Source organism: Kryptolebias marmoratus, linkage group LG18 (genome assembly GCF_001649575.2).
Source record: "Kryptolebias marmoratus isolate JLee-2015 linkage group LG18, ASM164957v2, whole genome shotgun sequence".
NCBI classification, from domain to species: domain Eukaryota; kingdom Metazoa; phylum Chordata; class Actinopteri; order Cyprinodontiformes; family Rivulidae; genus Kryptolebias; species Kryptolebias marmoratus.
Window position 1 is genome coordinate 5,748,487 of NC_051447.1, and position 18,496 is coordinate 5,766,982.

Here is an 18,496-nt window from a genome sequence, read left to right on the forward strand (position 1 = left end):
GACTGAACCAATGATGTCACAGGATCACTGTTAGTCCCGCCCCCTCAGTTTGATGGCTGAGGTTGACAGTTTAAATAATTATGAGATGAAATAAAAAAATAATGTTTTTAACAAAATAATCTTCTTGAAAATAACATTATTTATTTGTGTGTTTAATTAATTAAAGTGTTTAATAATTAAATGATACATTTATTTATTTCATGGGACATTTCCATTTAATTATTTCATGGTGTATTTATTTAATTATTTGCATCTCTTTTTACGCTCCACAGTTAATGACCTGCATCTGCTTTCTGTTACTTCCCCACTGTGGGGGGAAATATTCTCAGCAGCTGGGAAGAAAACAAGTAAAACAGGAGAAACATTAAATTTCCTTTCTGACTCGACGACACGCTGTAGACCCAAAGCTGTGGTGCAAACGCCGATGGAAGGTGTTAGACGGAGGCTGAGAGCTCGTTTCCAGCCTCCGCTGTGAGCAAACAGAGAAGAAGAAGCTGCTGCTGAATGGGACATGAAGTGGCACTAATGGACACCAGCCAGCCCCCACGTCTCTGATTGTCCCGGTGAGCTTCATCAGCTGCACACTGGAACATGGCTCCAGTATTTAGTCATGGCCTAAACCAATCTGCCATGATTGTGGAAATGTCCCACTCCAGTTCTTAACCTAACCTGCAGTTTGTTTCACTCTTAAATCCACAGAGAGACAGCTCAGTCCTCACAGAACTGGACTCGTATTTGTGAGGCTCACAGGCAGGTCCTGCAATATTAGTTGAAGCTAAAAATTATGTGCGACTGGAGGATGAGTGTAAATACTGATGCTTTAATTATTAAATGAAGTGCTGTAAACAGGTTTCTCAGCTGCCAGCATCAGTGCTGCAGGACTATGTGAGGAAATTCAGTTGTGATATTGTGGCATAGTTTTGGATTTTGCTGACTTGTTGCAGCCTAAAATGGCTGATTTTGTGAAGCGTTTTTTCTTTTTTTTTTTTTTAAACTAGAAAATTAATTCACAAAAACAGCTGTGAGTGTTGCATTTTCAAAACGGCCTGGGAGAAGGGTTTTTAAGGTTCTAAAGGTTCAAAGGCGCCGACTTAAAAAAAATAAAATAAAAAATACCCAACAACAACAAACAGAACTAAAACAGTATTGTTAAAAAAATATGTACTGCAGCAGTGCAATACACACACACACACACACCTCTGTCATGCTGACCTGTGACCTCTCAGACATGTTCAGCAGCAGAAAAGTGTTTTATTTCACTACGATGTTGAACATGTAGCAGCCACTCTTCTACCACTTATCATGGATCCCTTCAGGAAACTGACTGGCACAAACGTGATCTTCAGGCTTGGATTCTTTTTCCTTCTCGTTCCTTGCTCAGACCCTCCAGGATTTTGCGATGTTGCGATCGCAACTATTAACGCAAAATCAAGCAAAGCACTTTAAGCAGCACTTTAACCCAATATTTATTGTTTCTAAAGTGATTTGCCACCGTTTTGGTGGTCTAGTGTCTTCTTTGTGGGTTTGTGTAGTGTGGAATACAAAATAACCCCAAATAACTCACGAAGAAGACACGTGACATCACTTCCTGTTAACATCAGAATGCCGGGAGCGTGCAGGAGCAGCGACCGAAGCCAAAATGTGCGCTAATGCTTCACATTTGCCCACAAAGATTTCAGCAAACCAGTTTCCTCCCCAGCTGCAGCTGTTTTGCACGTCCTGCAGTGTAATCATGGAACATAAACGCATCGACAAACACTTTGTGTCTGCACAACATGTGAGGAGAGCTGCAGACCAGGGACAATCCAGAAATGGTCTGAATGTCAGTTTAGAAGCTATCAAAGTTCTCAAATAAAGCAGCTTTTGAGAATGTCAATGTTTGTTGGTAATTATCTGACAAAACTAGGAAGTATGTTTGGTTTATATATTAAAAGTTATAGTTTTTTATTGATTTTAGTAAAAAAAAAAAAAAATTTGCAACTTTTAGGAAAATGCCCCGTGAAATCAGGGATTTTAGCCCGCAACAATCACAAAAACTGCCCGCAAAATCCTGGAGGGACTGATTGCTGCTGTCACAATAATCCAAACAGTATAAATTACAGCTGGGGGAAGTGTGTATTCTGCTTAAAACAACCCCAAGGCTCTACAGAGACCATCTCCTCAAAGAGAATAATGAGGACAGAAGAAGAAAAACTCACCTTCTCACTGTTCTTGTATTTGTCCCAGCTCTTCAGCATCTTCAGCCATTTGGTGGCCCTCTCCACCTCCAGGTGTTTTTGCTGCAGAAATAAGGAGACATTAAGAACTTCCTCTCCTGCAGCCTGAACTTCACCTTCATTTTACCAGCTTTAAAAAAAGGTCCGATCTCGCTGCTCTGTGCTGGATTTTTTCTCCTCAAAGTCACAAGTTAATCAACATGAATATGATTTAAAACTCTTTAATGACTACTTCACTTTTTTTACCCACTAACAGAACGACAAGAACCAGAACTTGTTTCTTTTTGCGCAGAAACGTCAAACACACGAGCCTGTTTTTATTTCTGTGATAAAGTTCAGTTTTTTCCCTAATCTGCCCAGGATTTAAGATTCAGGAGAAATAAAACTGGGTGGGTTTCCACTTTCATTTCCTTGTTTGGACAGTTGTGCTCTCGTGGTCATGAGAAACCTGGAAACGTTGGGTCATTTAAAAATATATATATTTTCAGCCATTTTAGAAGTTATACTGAAAGTCATGTTTGTGGTATAATCCCTCAGATTGTGTAACAATAACAAGACATATATGTGTCGTATTCATGTGAAGCTGTAGCTGTCTTGGAACGTTGTGACACTGAAATGTGCTGCTTAAATAAAAAAATCACCCACCTTCTCCTCCAACGAGTCGTAGGATGGAAGCTCGTGCTCACTGAGGAGAGGAGAGAGACAATCAGACCTGAACCCGCAGTTTGATTAGTTAACCCCCCCGTCCCGCTCTTATCAGAGGCAGGGAGCGCCAGCCAAACAGGAAATAACAGACTGGACATTGTGTAATCTCCACTGGGTTAATCTGTGTGTCCAGATCTGTGCAGGAGTTACTGACTGAAGCTTTTTTTCCCCCTTTGGGACCCTCTCAGTAAACATTCTGGTTGTGGACGAGCACACTAAGAATCTCAGACTCTGTGGAACCACAGGACTGAACATTTTTATTCCTGCAGACAGCCGTGTGACGGTGAGGATCAGGAACCAATATGGGAAAGTTTTCATTAAGGTGACAGACGATTCAGAACTCTTTGGGTGAATTAGGGTTACTCCATTATAGAGACAACAATAACGACTGAGTTTGAAAACGTCGCTTTTTTTAATTTTATTTTTTTGCATTTGCCTTAAACATGAAACTTTACGTGATACTTTACTGTTAAATTTTCTCCTATAATAACTGACAGTATTTATTAAAATAATAAACACAAAGAAATAGAAGGACAGGCAAGACAGCACGCTTGTAAAGCGGAATATGTCAGAGTATTTTTGATAATCTTTGATTTTGTCAATTAACCTGTTTTTTTGTGATTGTTTGGTGCATAAATTGAAAGTCCTGGTGTGAGTTAAATAATCCCATCAGCCTTTGACAGTACAGGCTGTCAGATTATTCTTTAGTAAGCACCACAGTGACGTGTCTTAACGTGTGTGTGTGTACATGTACACTATATGTTTGATTAAATATACATGTACACACATATGTATATGGAAGTGTATAGAGATTATTTTCTTATCTTTTCCTGCTTACTGCTGTATTTTGGCATCTATTCTGTAAACCATCAAGCTGTGAGCTCATTGGTTGGTTTTGTTTTATTGTTGTGGGTTTTTGGGAGGTGTTTGAATGTTGTTGGCAGCTGTTATTAAAAAACACCACCAATAACAACATTTATAACAACTACTGAATGAAAGAAATGTTGTTCTTTATGTAGCAAGTTTAAAAAAAATTAAATTAAAATAATCCAACGAGTATTTAACCAGAAAAAATATTAAATAAATAAGCTCTGGTAAAAGAAATCAGCTTTTGTGGTTAGCACTCATAAAGTTGAATGTAGGTTTTTGCCTTGATAGAAACTATTTCCTGATTAATTGTTTATCTGGTTTGATGACACATGCGCAAATAAATCACAGTCTGATTAGTTGAACCGTGACGCCTATTATTGCGGTTTCATTTGTTTTTAACACAACTCAGATAATTTCCCTCATTTTTTCATGTAAATATCTGACTGGAAGTCACAGGCACACTGAGTTTAATCCATATTTCCATTTAGTTACTATAATCCAAATATTTCTTTTGGATTACTCAGAGTAAATAATCTGTTTAGTTGATTTAAAATGATTCACATATTAGGAGGTAATTTTGTGTTAACCTCATTACTTTACAGTAAACTGGACAAATCTAACCCAGCTTTTTAAAAACCTTTCACCAGAAAACGGTGTCTCTTTGTCCTTACGGCCTTCTTAAGCCTCAAAGATTTCTGCCAACAATCTGTCCGCTCTGAATCAGGCCCTTATATCTTCCTGTCCCCGTCTCCAACTATCATATCACCCAGAGGTCTCCGTCCGTCTCCGTCCGTCTCCCGCCGCCTCCAGTCAGGTCTGGATGGCAGCAGTCCATCCTAACACTGCTGCTCTGTGATTATGGCTAACCGAGGCTGCTTCCTGCCTGCATGTGCCAGCCTATATATAAAACACCGACACAGGCCTGTTTCAGAGAGCAGCTAAAGCCACAAACACGGTTTTTTTCCTCTCCTCTCAGCAGAACTCGGCTGCGTCTGGCCTCTGCTGTGGTGCGACTGAGGCTGTTTGTCTGTGCGGACGCTTACTGGACGAATCCAAAGCGGTCGACGACTTTGTACAGGTGGAAGTTGGTGTCCTCCCAGGGCTCGACGACGGCCTCTTTTCCCTGGAAGCAAGAGGAAAACAAAGCAGAGTCTGAAAAACAGTTCTCACCGATCACCCGTTTCAGTTTCATATTTATTTAATTTACAGTCAGCAGTGCTGGTTGTTCAGATTTTAGCTTCTTTTCACTGGTTGCCACAAAGTCCTTAAAGCTCTGTCAAACTTCAGGGTTATGTAAACAGGTTAGAATCTGATCTGAGCCTCTGAGGGGGTCTCTTCATCACACCTCCACTGTAAACAGAACCATGTTCTGTTGCCGTTTCTGGTGGATTTTTACACTTCATTATCAGCGACACGCTGAGCTGCTGATGGTGTTCGAAGTAACAGCGTCACATACAAGCTCTAATTATTGTCAGTGCTGGAAAATTAAATTTAGTACATCAAGTTAAGAGAAAGGTTGTTTGAAGTTTTAGAGCCTGTGAGGATTTATTATTTCTAACAATGAACAGAAAACAAGACAACTGAGGCCTATTTTTCTGCTTCTGTTGACCTAGATGCCATCTTCTGAGGTTCATCAATCAGCTGTCCTGAAGGTGAGCAGCAGTCACTGATTGAGCCAACGTCTACACTACTAGTTTTAAACTGACACCATGTTTTATTGACATAATTTACTTATTCTAACAAAAACGCTGAAATACCCGTGCGTCTACACTGATAACGTATAAAAATAAAGAGAAAAAACAAGCTTTAATTGATTAAAAATGTTGCCAAAACAATCACAGCTATTTTATTTTGTTTCGTTGTCATGATTTAGAGTGATATCTCAGGCATGAACCGTTTCAGCCAGCAGTCAGAGCCTGATGGTGTTCAGGATCAGGACGGACTGAGACAGACGTTGTTGTTTTGGTTTCTAGGACAGAAGATGACAGCGTTTAATAATCTCCACTTTGGAGAGTGTTTTCAGGAGTATCTTGTCTTGTCGCCAAAAATTCCACCTGCATGTGGATATCACACGCAAACACAGCAGAAAATCTCCATTTTTAATCATATCAAACAGGCTCTCCACCTTTAAACTGCAACGATAACACAAGAGAAATCCTCATCTTCTTTTTGTTTCATTCTTTTTATTAGAGTTGCAATCATTTCTCTTGCTTTGGTTTTATTGTTTGGCACAGACGCCTGAAGGGGTCTGAAAACTCAGAAATGGGTTGATCTTATATTCCACTCTCCCAGCGTACGTCGGTGCAGCGATGCTGGAGTTGGGTTCATTTCTGAGGAACGTAAAGACCAGGATGTGTCCTAAAGCAGTTGGACCTACGGCTGATTGTATCAGGTGACTGGAGACAAGATCATAGCATGTTTGTTCTCCTTTTAAAGGAACCAAGGCTGATCCTAAAGCCCAATCAGATGATCAGAGACATCCGTCAACTTCACCGTGTCGAACCTCCAAATTAAATCATCTCCTGCGATTGGCTGTATGACACACGAGCGCCTAGATTAATCTGATTTCCAGATTCTCACTGGGCAGGACCGACTTTCTGATTGATGATTATCAGTTTCCAGATGTCATTTGGAAGGCTGTGAATATTTTATAAAACTTGAAACAATGAGTCGGCTCGTCTGCAGAGAGAAACTGCGTACCCGCGCGTGGGCGTGCGTCTGATGCAGGTTGATATAAACTGGCTCCTGATCGAGCTCCAAATTAAATGCCACCCACGTTCCTCTGGGGCAGAGAGTCAGGCTTTGATTGGCTGATAGATTATAAGAGCCCGACTCTGGTGCCCTTGGGAAAATGTGTCGGCGTGAGCATGTTTATGAGACGAAAGGAAGCGGTGTGTGTGTGTGTGTGTGAGCAGAGATTAACAGGTGTGAAATGAACAGACAGACGCTCACCTGCGTCACTGTCTGACCTCTCAGCTTCAGGGGGAAAAAAAAATCATCTCGGGTTAATTTACCCACATGGACCAGCAAAAAACAGAGATGATTGAAGGATAAAGGGCAAAAGCACAAACAGAAAGTCTACAGATGCTGATTGAAATCTGATTGATTTGATTCTTTGTTAAATTGAAAGTGTGCCATATGAAAATCTGAACCTTATTGTGAAGACGAGCTGCAGATTGAAGCTGGACCGGTTTTAACAACATAGGGAAATAGAGCATCGCCTCACCCAATTATAGAGCCCGGATTTATTTGGTTAGAAGCGGTTTTGTCAGAGACGGATCCCAAATCCTCAATATACTATCTTCATTTTTTGAATAGCACTCAAATCGCTTCATGCCAACCCCACAGAGTCCCACTCCATGCCTCCTTTGGCACCACAAGGGTGGCTTTTTAAAAAAAAAAAACGTACATCTTTCCAACATGTGACTCAACCGATCATTTCTGAATGACCAAAGGCAGCTCAAAGAGAAGGCATCTTCTCTTTAGATAGGTAAATCAACTACAAAAAAACCCCAAGTGTGTTTCCTTATACCATACATAATAACCTTAGCCTAAAAAGATGGACGTATGGGTGAACAGAATGACTCAGAAAGGACCAAGAACACAGCCCTGATGTGTTACGCCAAAGAGTATAAACAAACAGACACAAGCTTTCTCTCCTCATTAGGGCATTGTATTGACTTCCTGTCATTCCTGTAGCCTAACCCTGACCCTAAACCTAAACCTGACCCAAGCCCATAAATGACAATCCAATGTATTAGAAAAGGGCTTTGGGCTCCATAAGGACTACCAGTGCTGACCGGGTAGGTGTGAATACCAGATAAAGTCATAATAGGTAACAAAAACCAACAAAATAAAGAAACAGGGTTGATTTATAATTGAAAACAAGTACCACATTAGTATCATCTGAGATGGAGTTAGTTATCACATGTACTTATGAAAACATAGAAAAATGTTTATTTTACATCTAAATAACAAAAAATAAACCTTTTTAATCAGTCATACTAAATATTTTGTCTCATATCTTCATATAATCTGATGTGATTTAACATTAAGTCCCCACCCTCACTTTAAAAGTTTCAGTTTCAAACCCAGTTTTTAGTGTCTCCATGTGGACTCAAAATACAAAGTTTTTCAGTAGCTGCCTGTTCCGTGCACGTTCACTTTGTGCTTTAGAAACCAAAACAACAGTGGAGATGCTTTTACAAAAAAAAAAAAAAAAAAAAAGTTCACGTTAGTCTTGCTTTAAAGCAGAGGTGTCAAACTCCAGGATTTGAGGGCTGCTGTCCTGGAAGTTTGAGGTTTTTCTGCTCAAACACACCTGATTCAAAGGGTTTAATTACCTCCTCACCGAATCATCAAGTTCTCCAGGAGCAGGGAAACAAGTCATTTATTTAAACCAGGTGTTTTAAAGCAAGAACACGTCTAAAACATGCATGAGAGCGGCCGCCGAGGAACGGAGTGCTGTGCTTTAAAGTTTAAATAGGTGATTAAAAAAGTTAACAGCAACTTTTATCTAAAAAACAAGCTGGGATTGTTTTGACAAACATTCTAGCTGAGCTCAGAATGTCCTCATTAATGTGGGTGTCCTCGCCACCCAGTCACACAGTATGGATAGTTCAACATTTTGTTCAGAATGTTACCAGAAAAAAAACAAAAAACATAAGGAGTAGTGTAGACGTGGCTGAAAAAACGTTAAAAATCGTACACGTATGAGCTTCATGCTTTGTTAAACAGTGACTGTTCTGTTCCTCCTCCATCTTTAAAATAACCGTCAGACATGAAAGGCTGGCTGTGGTTCCACAGGTCAGTCTGACAGCCAGATGTTGAGGTGGAAACGATCTAAAAATTCACCTCCTTCCCGAGTGACCACCCAGCATCAGAACCAGAAACTCCCCACATGAAGAAATAACTCTCACATGTTTGAACCACAAACCACCACATCTGTGCAGGTCCCTTAAATCCCATAAATCCCGTCGACGACAGGAAGATGCTGACCTGAAGCCAGTTTTAGAGCAGAATCGGGGCGGGGCAGAACAACAACAATCAGTGGTTCTTTAACCTGATTCCTCTCTTCTCATCTACTAAACTAATTCCTTTATAACAGCAGGTTGTGAGCACTTTAAAACAACTGAATGTCAATTCAATTTGACTGATGACAGAAACAAAATGTTTAAGTCAGACTCGAGCAGATGAATTGTTTGGAAACGAACCGTTTACATCTCGAAAAGCAAGAAATCCTGTTTTATATCCACAAATGAAAGCTGTTTGTTGTGAAACGCCAACGAACACGAGTGGACTGTGTTAGCAGAACCCCTCAAACAGCCGCCTCCGTCACCGCGGCTCTCCATGGTCTCCTAACTCCTAATGAGGCAGCTTGATTGGGCGGCCTGCTGGGCAGAATTAAAACGACTCATTTTACGGAGCGAGCACCTTCTGCTGAAGCCGCCTGGCTGTCAGACTGACCTAAATATAGATAGAAAAGACGAGGCTGAAAGAGAAGCAGCTGGAAAGTTTGACTTTTTACAAAGAAATACAACATTTCTGATCCTCCCTAATAAAAACAAACAACCAAACACTCATATTTTCTAACTAATAGAAGTGCATTTTTTAAAAATTCATTAAAAAATGTCAACAAAAACTTGAGAAATAAACACACAGATACAGAAATGTGTCAATCACTAACTTGGTGCTCAAGAATTTCAACAACAAAAACGCTGCTATGTGATTTTTAATACTTACTAAATATAAGAAACTTCAAGTTTAATTGGAATGAAGTAAAGTCTTTACAAAGCCTTATCTGATTTAAAGTGTTTTGTTGATCGTTTTTGAAAGGCACCCAAAAAGTCAATGCATTACTGTTAGTAATAATATTAATAAAATACATTTTTAAATGGTTAATTTTCCCCACATTTGTTTAATAAAAAACTGAAAAAATAAAATACTATGAAACATTTTTGAACGTATAATTCGACAAACCAAAAACACAAGATTCTTAAGTAACTTATGTAACATAAATTTAGCATTTAAAAAAAAAATAATGGTGTTAATATTTATCTAGCAGACATTTAGACCTGAAAAATGAAATATTCGTTAAGTTCAAAAGAGGTGGAATGCTCCTTTAATGTAGCCTTAATGTATTTAAACAATTGCTAAAACCTAAATTTGAACTTTTTCCCCATTTTTGTTTTGATTTCTCTGGACTACAATCTGTGATGGGAGAAAGGAGAGTTTTTGATTAACTCCGCCCTCCTAGATTTCAGCCAATCAAAGCTTTCCGTGTGTGACATCACATTACCCCGTCACTCAGTGTAATGAACATTTAGCAGCATGTCTCTCCTCCCTCTCTGGACAGATTCACAATGATTTCTGCCCTCGTGGCACAGATGCCGTGCGGCTCACAGAGCCAACCATCAAGGTGCCTTTTTCACGCATAATTTACATCCTCATTTCCACCGGCAGCCACCGAGGTTTCAGCGAAGAACGCTGCATTTCACAGGTTAACAGCAGCTTTGTGAAACGCGGCAGATGCAGTTTGTTGCGTTTTGTGACTGTGGTTCACGGGGAATGAGGCGCTGATTTACGGAGGGAGAGTCTCAGCGTGAGTGAGTGTTGAGAACCACAATTATTGTTCAAGACTACAGTTTCCTGCTGACTGGGAAGAGTTTTCTGTTTTTACCTTGTCATATTTGGCGACGATATCGGCCCGCTCCTGGTCGAGTTTCAGTGCAGCATCCTGCTCCGTGTCAGACGCTGGAGATCAAATAAGAGACAAAGAAGACGAACATGAACGATGGTTTCACAAGCTGCAAAACGAACCAAACTGATAAATCTCTGGGTTGTAGCATGAACAAAAAAACAACTCAAGTCAAATTTGACACAATAAACATCACGGTGGTGTCCAAAATTCAGGATAATCTTCAAGCTTTACATAATACTTGTTTGTTTCTTTGGTTTTTGATTATCTTAAAATGGCACGTGACTCAAAGCTTCAGCTTGTATGTTCTGATGCAGTGGATTATTAAATATTATCTTATTATCTTGTTCTGATGCCGTCCTGATTATCTTAAGCTTTATTAGCTTATGGCATGTTTGTTTCCTTTAAGTAATGTGTTTTAACAGAATATTTCATCCTTCTACCAAGAAAATGGTCCCATTTATTGCTAGCTGGAAGCCAAGCCCAGATCATGATGCTCCTACTCCTGTGTCGAACGGTGGTTCAGATCTTCTCTCCAAACATGCTTTTGTTCACAAAGGAGAAAAATGTTCAAATCTAACTTGCACCTTGGACAATATGAAACTGAAAAACACGTTTTTTATTGTTCTCATTTGGTCCATGAATGCACCGTAAGGTAAATGGCAACAGAAAATCTTAAAGTTTTGCCTCATTTGTGAATCAGGACAGCATTAATTGGCACCATGGACAGCTTGTCTTCAACTAGGGACGCTTTTTCCAAAGTTAGCTTTATGTTTTTTTACAGTCCAGCAACTATCAGTAAACCGTTTGTTTTACTTTATGCACTTTATTCTTCTTTTATTTGTGGTCTGATAGTAAAAAACTGTGGCACAATTTCAGGTTTTTGGAGAGAAAATTGAACAAAAAGCCATTTGAGAGCTATAAAGCGTACATACATCTTATGTAACTATACAAGCACAGGCATTCAGTTTAACAGATTTTGACCATAATCTGGTGTGCAACTCATATGACATTTATCAAACGAATCAGTTTCCACACTGCTGTGTTATGAAGGGATAAGTGGAAGAGTGCTTAAGAGCTTGTAAACAGTTCGAGTCATTTTCACACAAGTAAACTGTGAGTGCTTCTGTTCTCCTTAACTAGTTTATTTATTTGCACCTCTTTAGTCCAACCCTCAGCTTGTTAACCGTTTTACTGGCCACCGAGATGAACTGATGCTGTAGAGCTATTCTGCTAAAAGTGACCATAAAACCCTCCTGACCAGCAACTAACCAAACATGTCAACATCAGCTTTATTCCAAACAGAAAAAGGAAATAACTCGTTAAAAATGGTAATCAATTCTGTTGGGGAAAAACCGACAAAAAATGGTCTTTTTTTCCCTGTCTTCAATGATTACAGTTTCTGAGAACCCTCAGTGTTGACACATCAGCTTGCTATTCTGTCATCACAGACATGCTTTGTATTATTCCAGCTCCGAGAGCCAAGAACACACACACACACACACACACACACACACACACTATCTAAACCAGTGAGAGAAAAGCCTGACCTCAGCCTGAGAGAATGACAGGAGCGCCTTTAGAAAGTGCTCGAGCTCCTCCCGCTCCTCTAATGTTCGCTAGGACTGGAAATCAGCGCTTCCAACAACAGTTTACACACACACACACTTCCTGACGCCGCCAACTGTGAGGCGCTTCCAACACACATTTTACGAAGTGGGGTCATGTTGTGTTTATGCTGAATCCGGTCTGCAGCGTGTACTAATGGAGGCAAATAATAAATCACGGCAGCAAAAGTGAGGAGAAGCTGGCAGGGAGCCCCAAAGAGACACTTTGGCTCAGAACACCTGAACATTTGAAGGTTTTATTTACGTGTACAAAACCTCACCTCTATACAAACCTGAAATACCTCCAAAACAAATACTCACACCGTTTAAACCTTAAGGTAAAGATGATGAAGATCATCAACTGTGACATTGAGGAATCAGATCTATTAACCTTGTTCTACTCAACTGTGTCTGTCAGTAGTTTTAAAGTTACAAAAACTAATTTAGTGAATTAGAATGGTTACGTTTATTAATACTGTGTCCTTAAAGTGAGCCAACAGTTCTATCTGAACACCAACATCAGTCAAATAAAACATTTTATTGGTGGTGGATTTAACTTGGAGCTCTGAATATTCACATTTTACCAAGAAGAAATATTCTGTTGTCTGTTAAACTCATCCAAGCGTTCACACATAAGCTATAGATCAGGGGAACTTCAAATGAAATTCACAAAAGGCTTGTTCAGGCCTTTCGGTTTGGCACGGACACGTACCGAACTGAGCGCAGTGCTGGTTTAAACCCGTACACACGCTGAACATTTAGGTGCGGAACGAAAGCGCAGGACTCCACTTTCTGCCACACAAGTTGTAAAAAAAGGTAGCGCATGAAGCGACCCCCACGCCCCCATTTTTAATCACGCGACCACGTGAATGAGAGCCAACTTTGTGACCTCGTGGCTACGACCGTCTCTGTCGGTTTAATAAACACATGGTCACGGTAAGGGAACCAAATACTCTGTACAAGGACAGGAGGAGGGAGGAGCTTCCTGGGAGCTCGGATCCGAGTGTCTCGTGGACTGAGAGGTGTGTGCGAAAACGAATGTCTCACAACCACGTGACCACGAACAGACTTCTTCACATCTTATGGGTGTATGCTGGAGCCTTAAATGTAACAGTGCACAGTATTTTTTCATGCTTGTCCCTACACAAATAAACAATGAATGGAATGATGTCAAACTAGCTCTTCTTCACTTTACTTCCAACTGTTGTGTAATAGCTGGGACTCCTTTTGTTTGGCTGCTTTTTGGGCTTTTTATTTGACTCCAGTCATTCTCTGACTTCCTCTCTGGGTCTCTGGGGTTCAACGGGAGGAAAGGCTTTACATGAATTTCCGAAATGCTCCCAACAAACATGCTCCTCGTTGAGCTGGCTGGCATTTTTATGACGGGATGGTGTGTGTGTGTGTGTGTCAGGGAAACGCTGCCAAGAGCACAAACAGCGGGCGAAAAACTGTTCGAGGACAAACAAACAAATACAGTCAAGACTTGTTTTGTTTTTGTTTTTCTAAATTCCTTCTGGGAATTTGGCCCCAGGAGGCCTTGTGGTTCCCATAGTGAGGGCAGAAGAACCGGACAAGAATTGGGGTTTGGTCTTTTCTTTCCACTCAAGCAGACCAAAGTTTCTGATTCAATACTGATTCCTTTAGAGACGGCTCTGTAGTCCAGGAACCGAGCTGAAGCTGTTAGTTGAGGTTTTATGCTTCATAGGTCACAACGATGTCCAAGATGAAGATTGGGGGTTTTATTTGTAGCCTCGGAGCTCTTGGTGTAGTTTTTTTTTTGTTTTTTTTTAAAGATGTGAAACTAACAGGATGTTTCATCTATGAGGCCTTGACATTCCTGTACTTAACATTAAGTGGAGCCAATGTGAACACATGAGGGTAATGGTTGCAGACATTCATTTAGAGGCCTGACTCCTGGAAAGGTACTTAGGACGATCCAAATCTAGAGCTAAAGGTTTTAAACAATTCTTGCAGATTTCTGAACTGAACCTGTCTGAGTTGTTGGAGATTAAAGCCATTTTAAAATGGCAGCAATCCACTTTGGTCCTAGTTTCACTCAGAGAAGCTTTTGGCTCGTCAATCCTATCTACAACAGGTAAGATATTAACTACTCATGCCTTATACACAGAACTCCACTTCAAAATGGCTGAGCTACACCTTGAAGATAGCGTAGCAAAATGTTTTATTTATATTTTAAAGATCCTTTACTGTCACAGAGCTGTAAAAGAAATTCAAGGAGGTGGTTTTTGTTTTCATTAAAATAAACTTTTAACCACCGACGATCATCAGGGACAAAATTACATAAAACGTTTGTTAATCTTTTAAGAATCCTTCACCGTCATGTCTGGGCCAACAGAACCTGAGTGTAGAGTCGACCTTTGGAAGAGGACTCAGTCGTCGTTCATTAAAGATTAAACCTCCACCCCCCCACAGGGAGCTGACCTTTCACCTCCCCCTCCCCCACAACCAGCCGGTCCCCAGCGGTGAGGGAGATGTCCCCGTCCTGCTGTGGATAAAATGTCCCCGTCAGTCACCCTCCCCCCCACCCTCCTTCAGGAGGAGCCGGAGCTGTTTCGTCCAACCGCAGCATCACGCAGGTGCTGCTTCCCGTTTACGGTTCGACTATCAAACGGGTGATGTCAGAGAGGAAGCTGACAGGCAACTTCGCCTGAAACGACTTTAATTATGATTTTCAGCTTCTTAGGCGTCCTAACAGCAAAGAATAAACCAACCAGACTCAAACTAGTGTTAATGGGAAAACGCTAACGAGGAAATGAAAGATAAGTGCAAATAGATGGCTCCAGATAATGACTGGGCTGGTGTGGGTCATGTGACAGGAAGTATTGTTGCCTGGGTTTGTTTCTGTTCCAATACAACAATAATGACTAGATTAACCACACGGTTCCTCATTTCCTCTTCCAGCTGCTGTAATGAGCTCTTTTTGTTCTTCATGTTAGAAAGTCCTGACGTGTTACAACCTCTCCATCCTTTAAAATGGTCCTATCTTCCTCCTCCTGGCCTCTCATTGACTCCGGAGACGAGAAAAACAACAATAATAACAGCGGGGGAGCCGAGTGGAAAGGAACTCATTTTGCCGATTCGTGCTTCACTCAGTTCGGCTCTTCCTTCTCTTCTTCGGCTGACGCCCAGCTCCAATAAACCGTGCACCGGTCGTGGTGTGGCGTGCGTGATTTTCAAATAAAAACAGGACCTGACGGGTTTTATTCGGGCTCGCTTTCAGGTGAACTGGATGTGGAAGTTTGCGCAGCAGAAATCTGAAGTGGAGCTTTTCACTTCTCTAACACTTCGGCCTTTTCACCAGGTTTGCGGCAGCCTGACATTTAAAAAAAAGAGGTAGAAATGCTGCATGTACTTTTCTAGTTTACTCTGCATATCTTAGTACAGATTTTCTTATTTTTTTAAACCAAACTTGAACAAAGATGTCTGATTTTCTGTAAAGGATGAACGCACTGAAAGCACGTTCTGAAATATCTTGTCAGCGTGCAGTCGATTTTTCTCCTAATTAATAAAAAAAAAAGAACATGGAACATGCATCTCAACTCATATGTAGTATTTTAAAAACAATTTACAGAAAAAGGCTAATGATTTGCTCTTTCAAATGGTTACTCTTTCAAACTCAGTTTCAGCCAAGCTTTGGGAAATAAAGAGACAAGATTTAATAAGAAAATTTATCAGATTTTAGGATTTACTAAAGGAAGAAAGAGGCGTACCTTTAAATTATTACTTTTTTTTAATGCACCTCATTGTCTGGCTGGGTATTTGTGATACACTGCACTTCAAATAGTTAGCATTTTATTTTCAGATTCACTACATTTTTTGGTTTAATCTTTGAAAATATTAGTTTTAAAGCTGGACAAGTTCTCACTTTTGGGTCTGTCCAAACTAACTCTTTATAGACAATCCAGCTGAGAGTAATAATGCTGAAATAAAGCAGTCTGATGATGGGCACACCTCTACCAGACCCAACAGCAAAGTCTGATCCACTTCTCAGCTTATTATTTTGGCCCTCGCTGCAGAACTCTTGACTGTCCTGCAAAAAACCCGACAAACAAATCCACCACAAAACCCGTGAAACACGTGAACTGAAACATCCTCTTTGAAACTTCTGCAACTGTCCTAATCTCTCTCAACAACACAGATGAACCAAATCGTGTTTTCGTTGACAGTCTGGTCCAACCTTTAAGACTTTGAAACAGTGCGTTAGTTCTTAGTGTATAAAACAAGAACAGACGTCTCAGAGAAAGCCCCCCCCCCTCCTGTCTGCTATTCTGGTACAAAAGCTGCATTCTGTCGTCAGAGCTTCACATTTGAAAGCAAAGTGTTAGCTCATAAAGGTTTGCTGTTGAGCGTGCGCACTGGCGTCACTTTGCTGCTGCTGAGGTGACATCATCTGGCGTTTGTGCACAGAGCTGCAACACAGGCAGCGGCTGGGAGGAACATTAGAGGTGCTCGCTGCAAACGTGAAGAAAGTTAGCTCGAACTGTATGAAATGAAGCAGTTTGAAGGAGTTTACTCCAGTAGCTTTCCAGCTAGTCTGATATGCGGGTTTACACTCAATGTAAACAAAGTCCTCGGCTGAAAGTATTGAAAACGACGTGGAAGCTGGTTGGCTGTAGTCGAGTCTCAGAGAAGGTGTTTAGGAGGAAGGCAGTGTAAGAGTGAATCTGCTGCTAAACGCAAAAGAGGAAGAAATCTTATCTGGACCAATACATGAGAAGCGTTGGACTTCTTTATCCAAAATGTCTCTCCAACGGACGTCGCCACTGTTGACCCGTTTCCCATCACTTCAACTGTTCTTGTAACAAACCCATGTGGCAGCTGTTCACAAATTTCACTCATTATTTTTTGTTTTACCTAAAGAAACAATAACAATCAATATGAGAAACCTATTGAGGACAGCCTAGTGTTCTTGCACATCTAACACTACTTGAATGCAGAGGTACTTTGTGATTGTCGGCTGTGTATTCACAGTCAGGGGCTGCAGAAATAAACACCAGCAAGGTACGAGGAAACACACATCTGAATTTGAGGTGATGAACAACAGTTTTACTTGTTTTGGTTGAGATACTCTGGCAAGTAATTAACATCGTCTGTCTCCACAACACAACATACACACTCGTTGCACTTTGTTGTTGTATTGTATCTGGACTGCAGCTGGAACTACATCCCATCCTTCAATACACTACATGTTAGATTTAATAATATTCTACAAATTATTTCCATACAGAACAACAGCTTTTAGAGTTGTAGCATGTGTGCAAATAATAAAACCAAGCCACAGCATTATAACAATTAAACTGTAGCTCAGTTGATGTAATTTAAAACAAACCTTTAACATGTTTCATATTTAGACATTAACGTTTTGAAATCTAGGATCCGTTTTCGAATAAATTCTCAGCTCAGACAGAGAAGGAGACGAGCCACTTTACACTAGAGACCTATAAACAAATGCAGGCATTTTCAATAAGACGTTAGCATTAGCCTCGGTTAGCTTGCTGTGGCAGCTCAGGCCACAGTGCGTCATGGTCCACCGATGTAGTGTATGTTCCCAGAGCTTTCTACAGTGGCTGAAAAAGTGCACTTAAAACTTTAAACACCACATCAAAATGGCTGACTCGCTTTATAGGGAATGAGTGGACAACCAGAACACAGTCTGAGTGTGGTGGTAATCGCTGAGAGTCATTCCCAGCACATATTCAGAGCATTAACTGATCATGAAGCATCTTTATTTAAAACTTTGGTATGTTTGATATGCCAACAGATTGTTACTGTGTTTGAGGGAACTTGGTTAATCAAGCATGAACTCTGTTGTCTTCCAAAAACCACTAGAAAGATTTTTTTTTGCCCAAATCAGTAAGAGATTGTGGAAACAATACATCGCCCACACCTGATGTGACACCGTGACAAAATATTTCAACTTATCTGGGACTCAGATTAGCACACAAACACCAACTTTGCACCTAAGTTTGAGGCCAATACGTTTGTAAAATAAATCAAACAAGATAAAACAAAGAAGCTGCAGTGACTTCACAGCAGATTACACAAACCGGATCAAACCAGACGACGTATCAAAACTTCTAATCTTTGTACGGAAACAAACCAGATCGGAGTCTCTCTTTACCTCTTTCCAAGCCATCCTCTGGATCCTCCAGACAAGCCTTGGTCGGCATGGGTCAAAGTTCAGCCGGGTCTAACGTGTCGAAAAACACCAACCTGAGCTATCTCATGCCATCGCCGTGGCAACACAGAGAGAGAGGAAACCCAAGCGCGGGGCAGAGAGAAGTGAGATCAGCTGTCACAAAGCTGCCGTTTGTGGCAGGAATCGGCACACGGACACATCTGACTTCAGAAGGGAGTGGATCCCACTCGTAACATTCCTC

At 40.7% G+C, this 18,496-nt stretch overlaps 1 protein-coding gene across 5 annotated transcripts in view; it reads right to left on the bottom strand.

The window, feature by feature from the left end:
* The window catches only part of usp6nl (USP6 N-terminal like), an 81,413-nt gene that overhangs the window by 16,037 nt on the left and 46,880 nt on the right, over positions 1–18,496 (bottom strand). For 4 of the 5 annotated variants that reach the window (XM_017411623.3, XM_037981137.1, XM_017411624.3 and 1 more), the window contains 4 exons: positions 10,471–10,544; positions 4,835–4,914; positions 2,862–2,901; positions 2,199–2,279 (listed from right to left, as the gene is read on the bottom strand). In XM_017411623.3, coding sequence (XP_017267112.1) covers positions 2,199–2,279; positions 2,862–2,901; positions 4,835–4,914; positions 10,471–10,544 — 275 coding nt within the window. Of the gene's footprint in view, positions 1–2,198; positions 2,280–2,861; positions 2,902–4,834; positions 4,915–10,470; positions 10,545–18,237; positions 18,405–18,496 lie in introns of those variants that run through there. The other variant, XM_017411622.3, reaches the window with a different exon arrangement.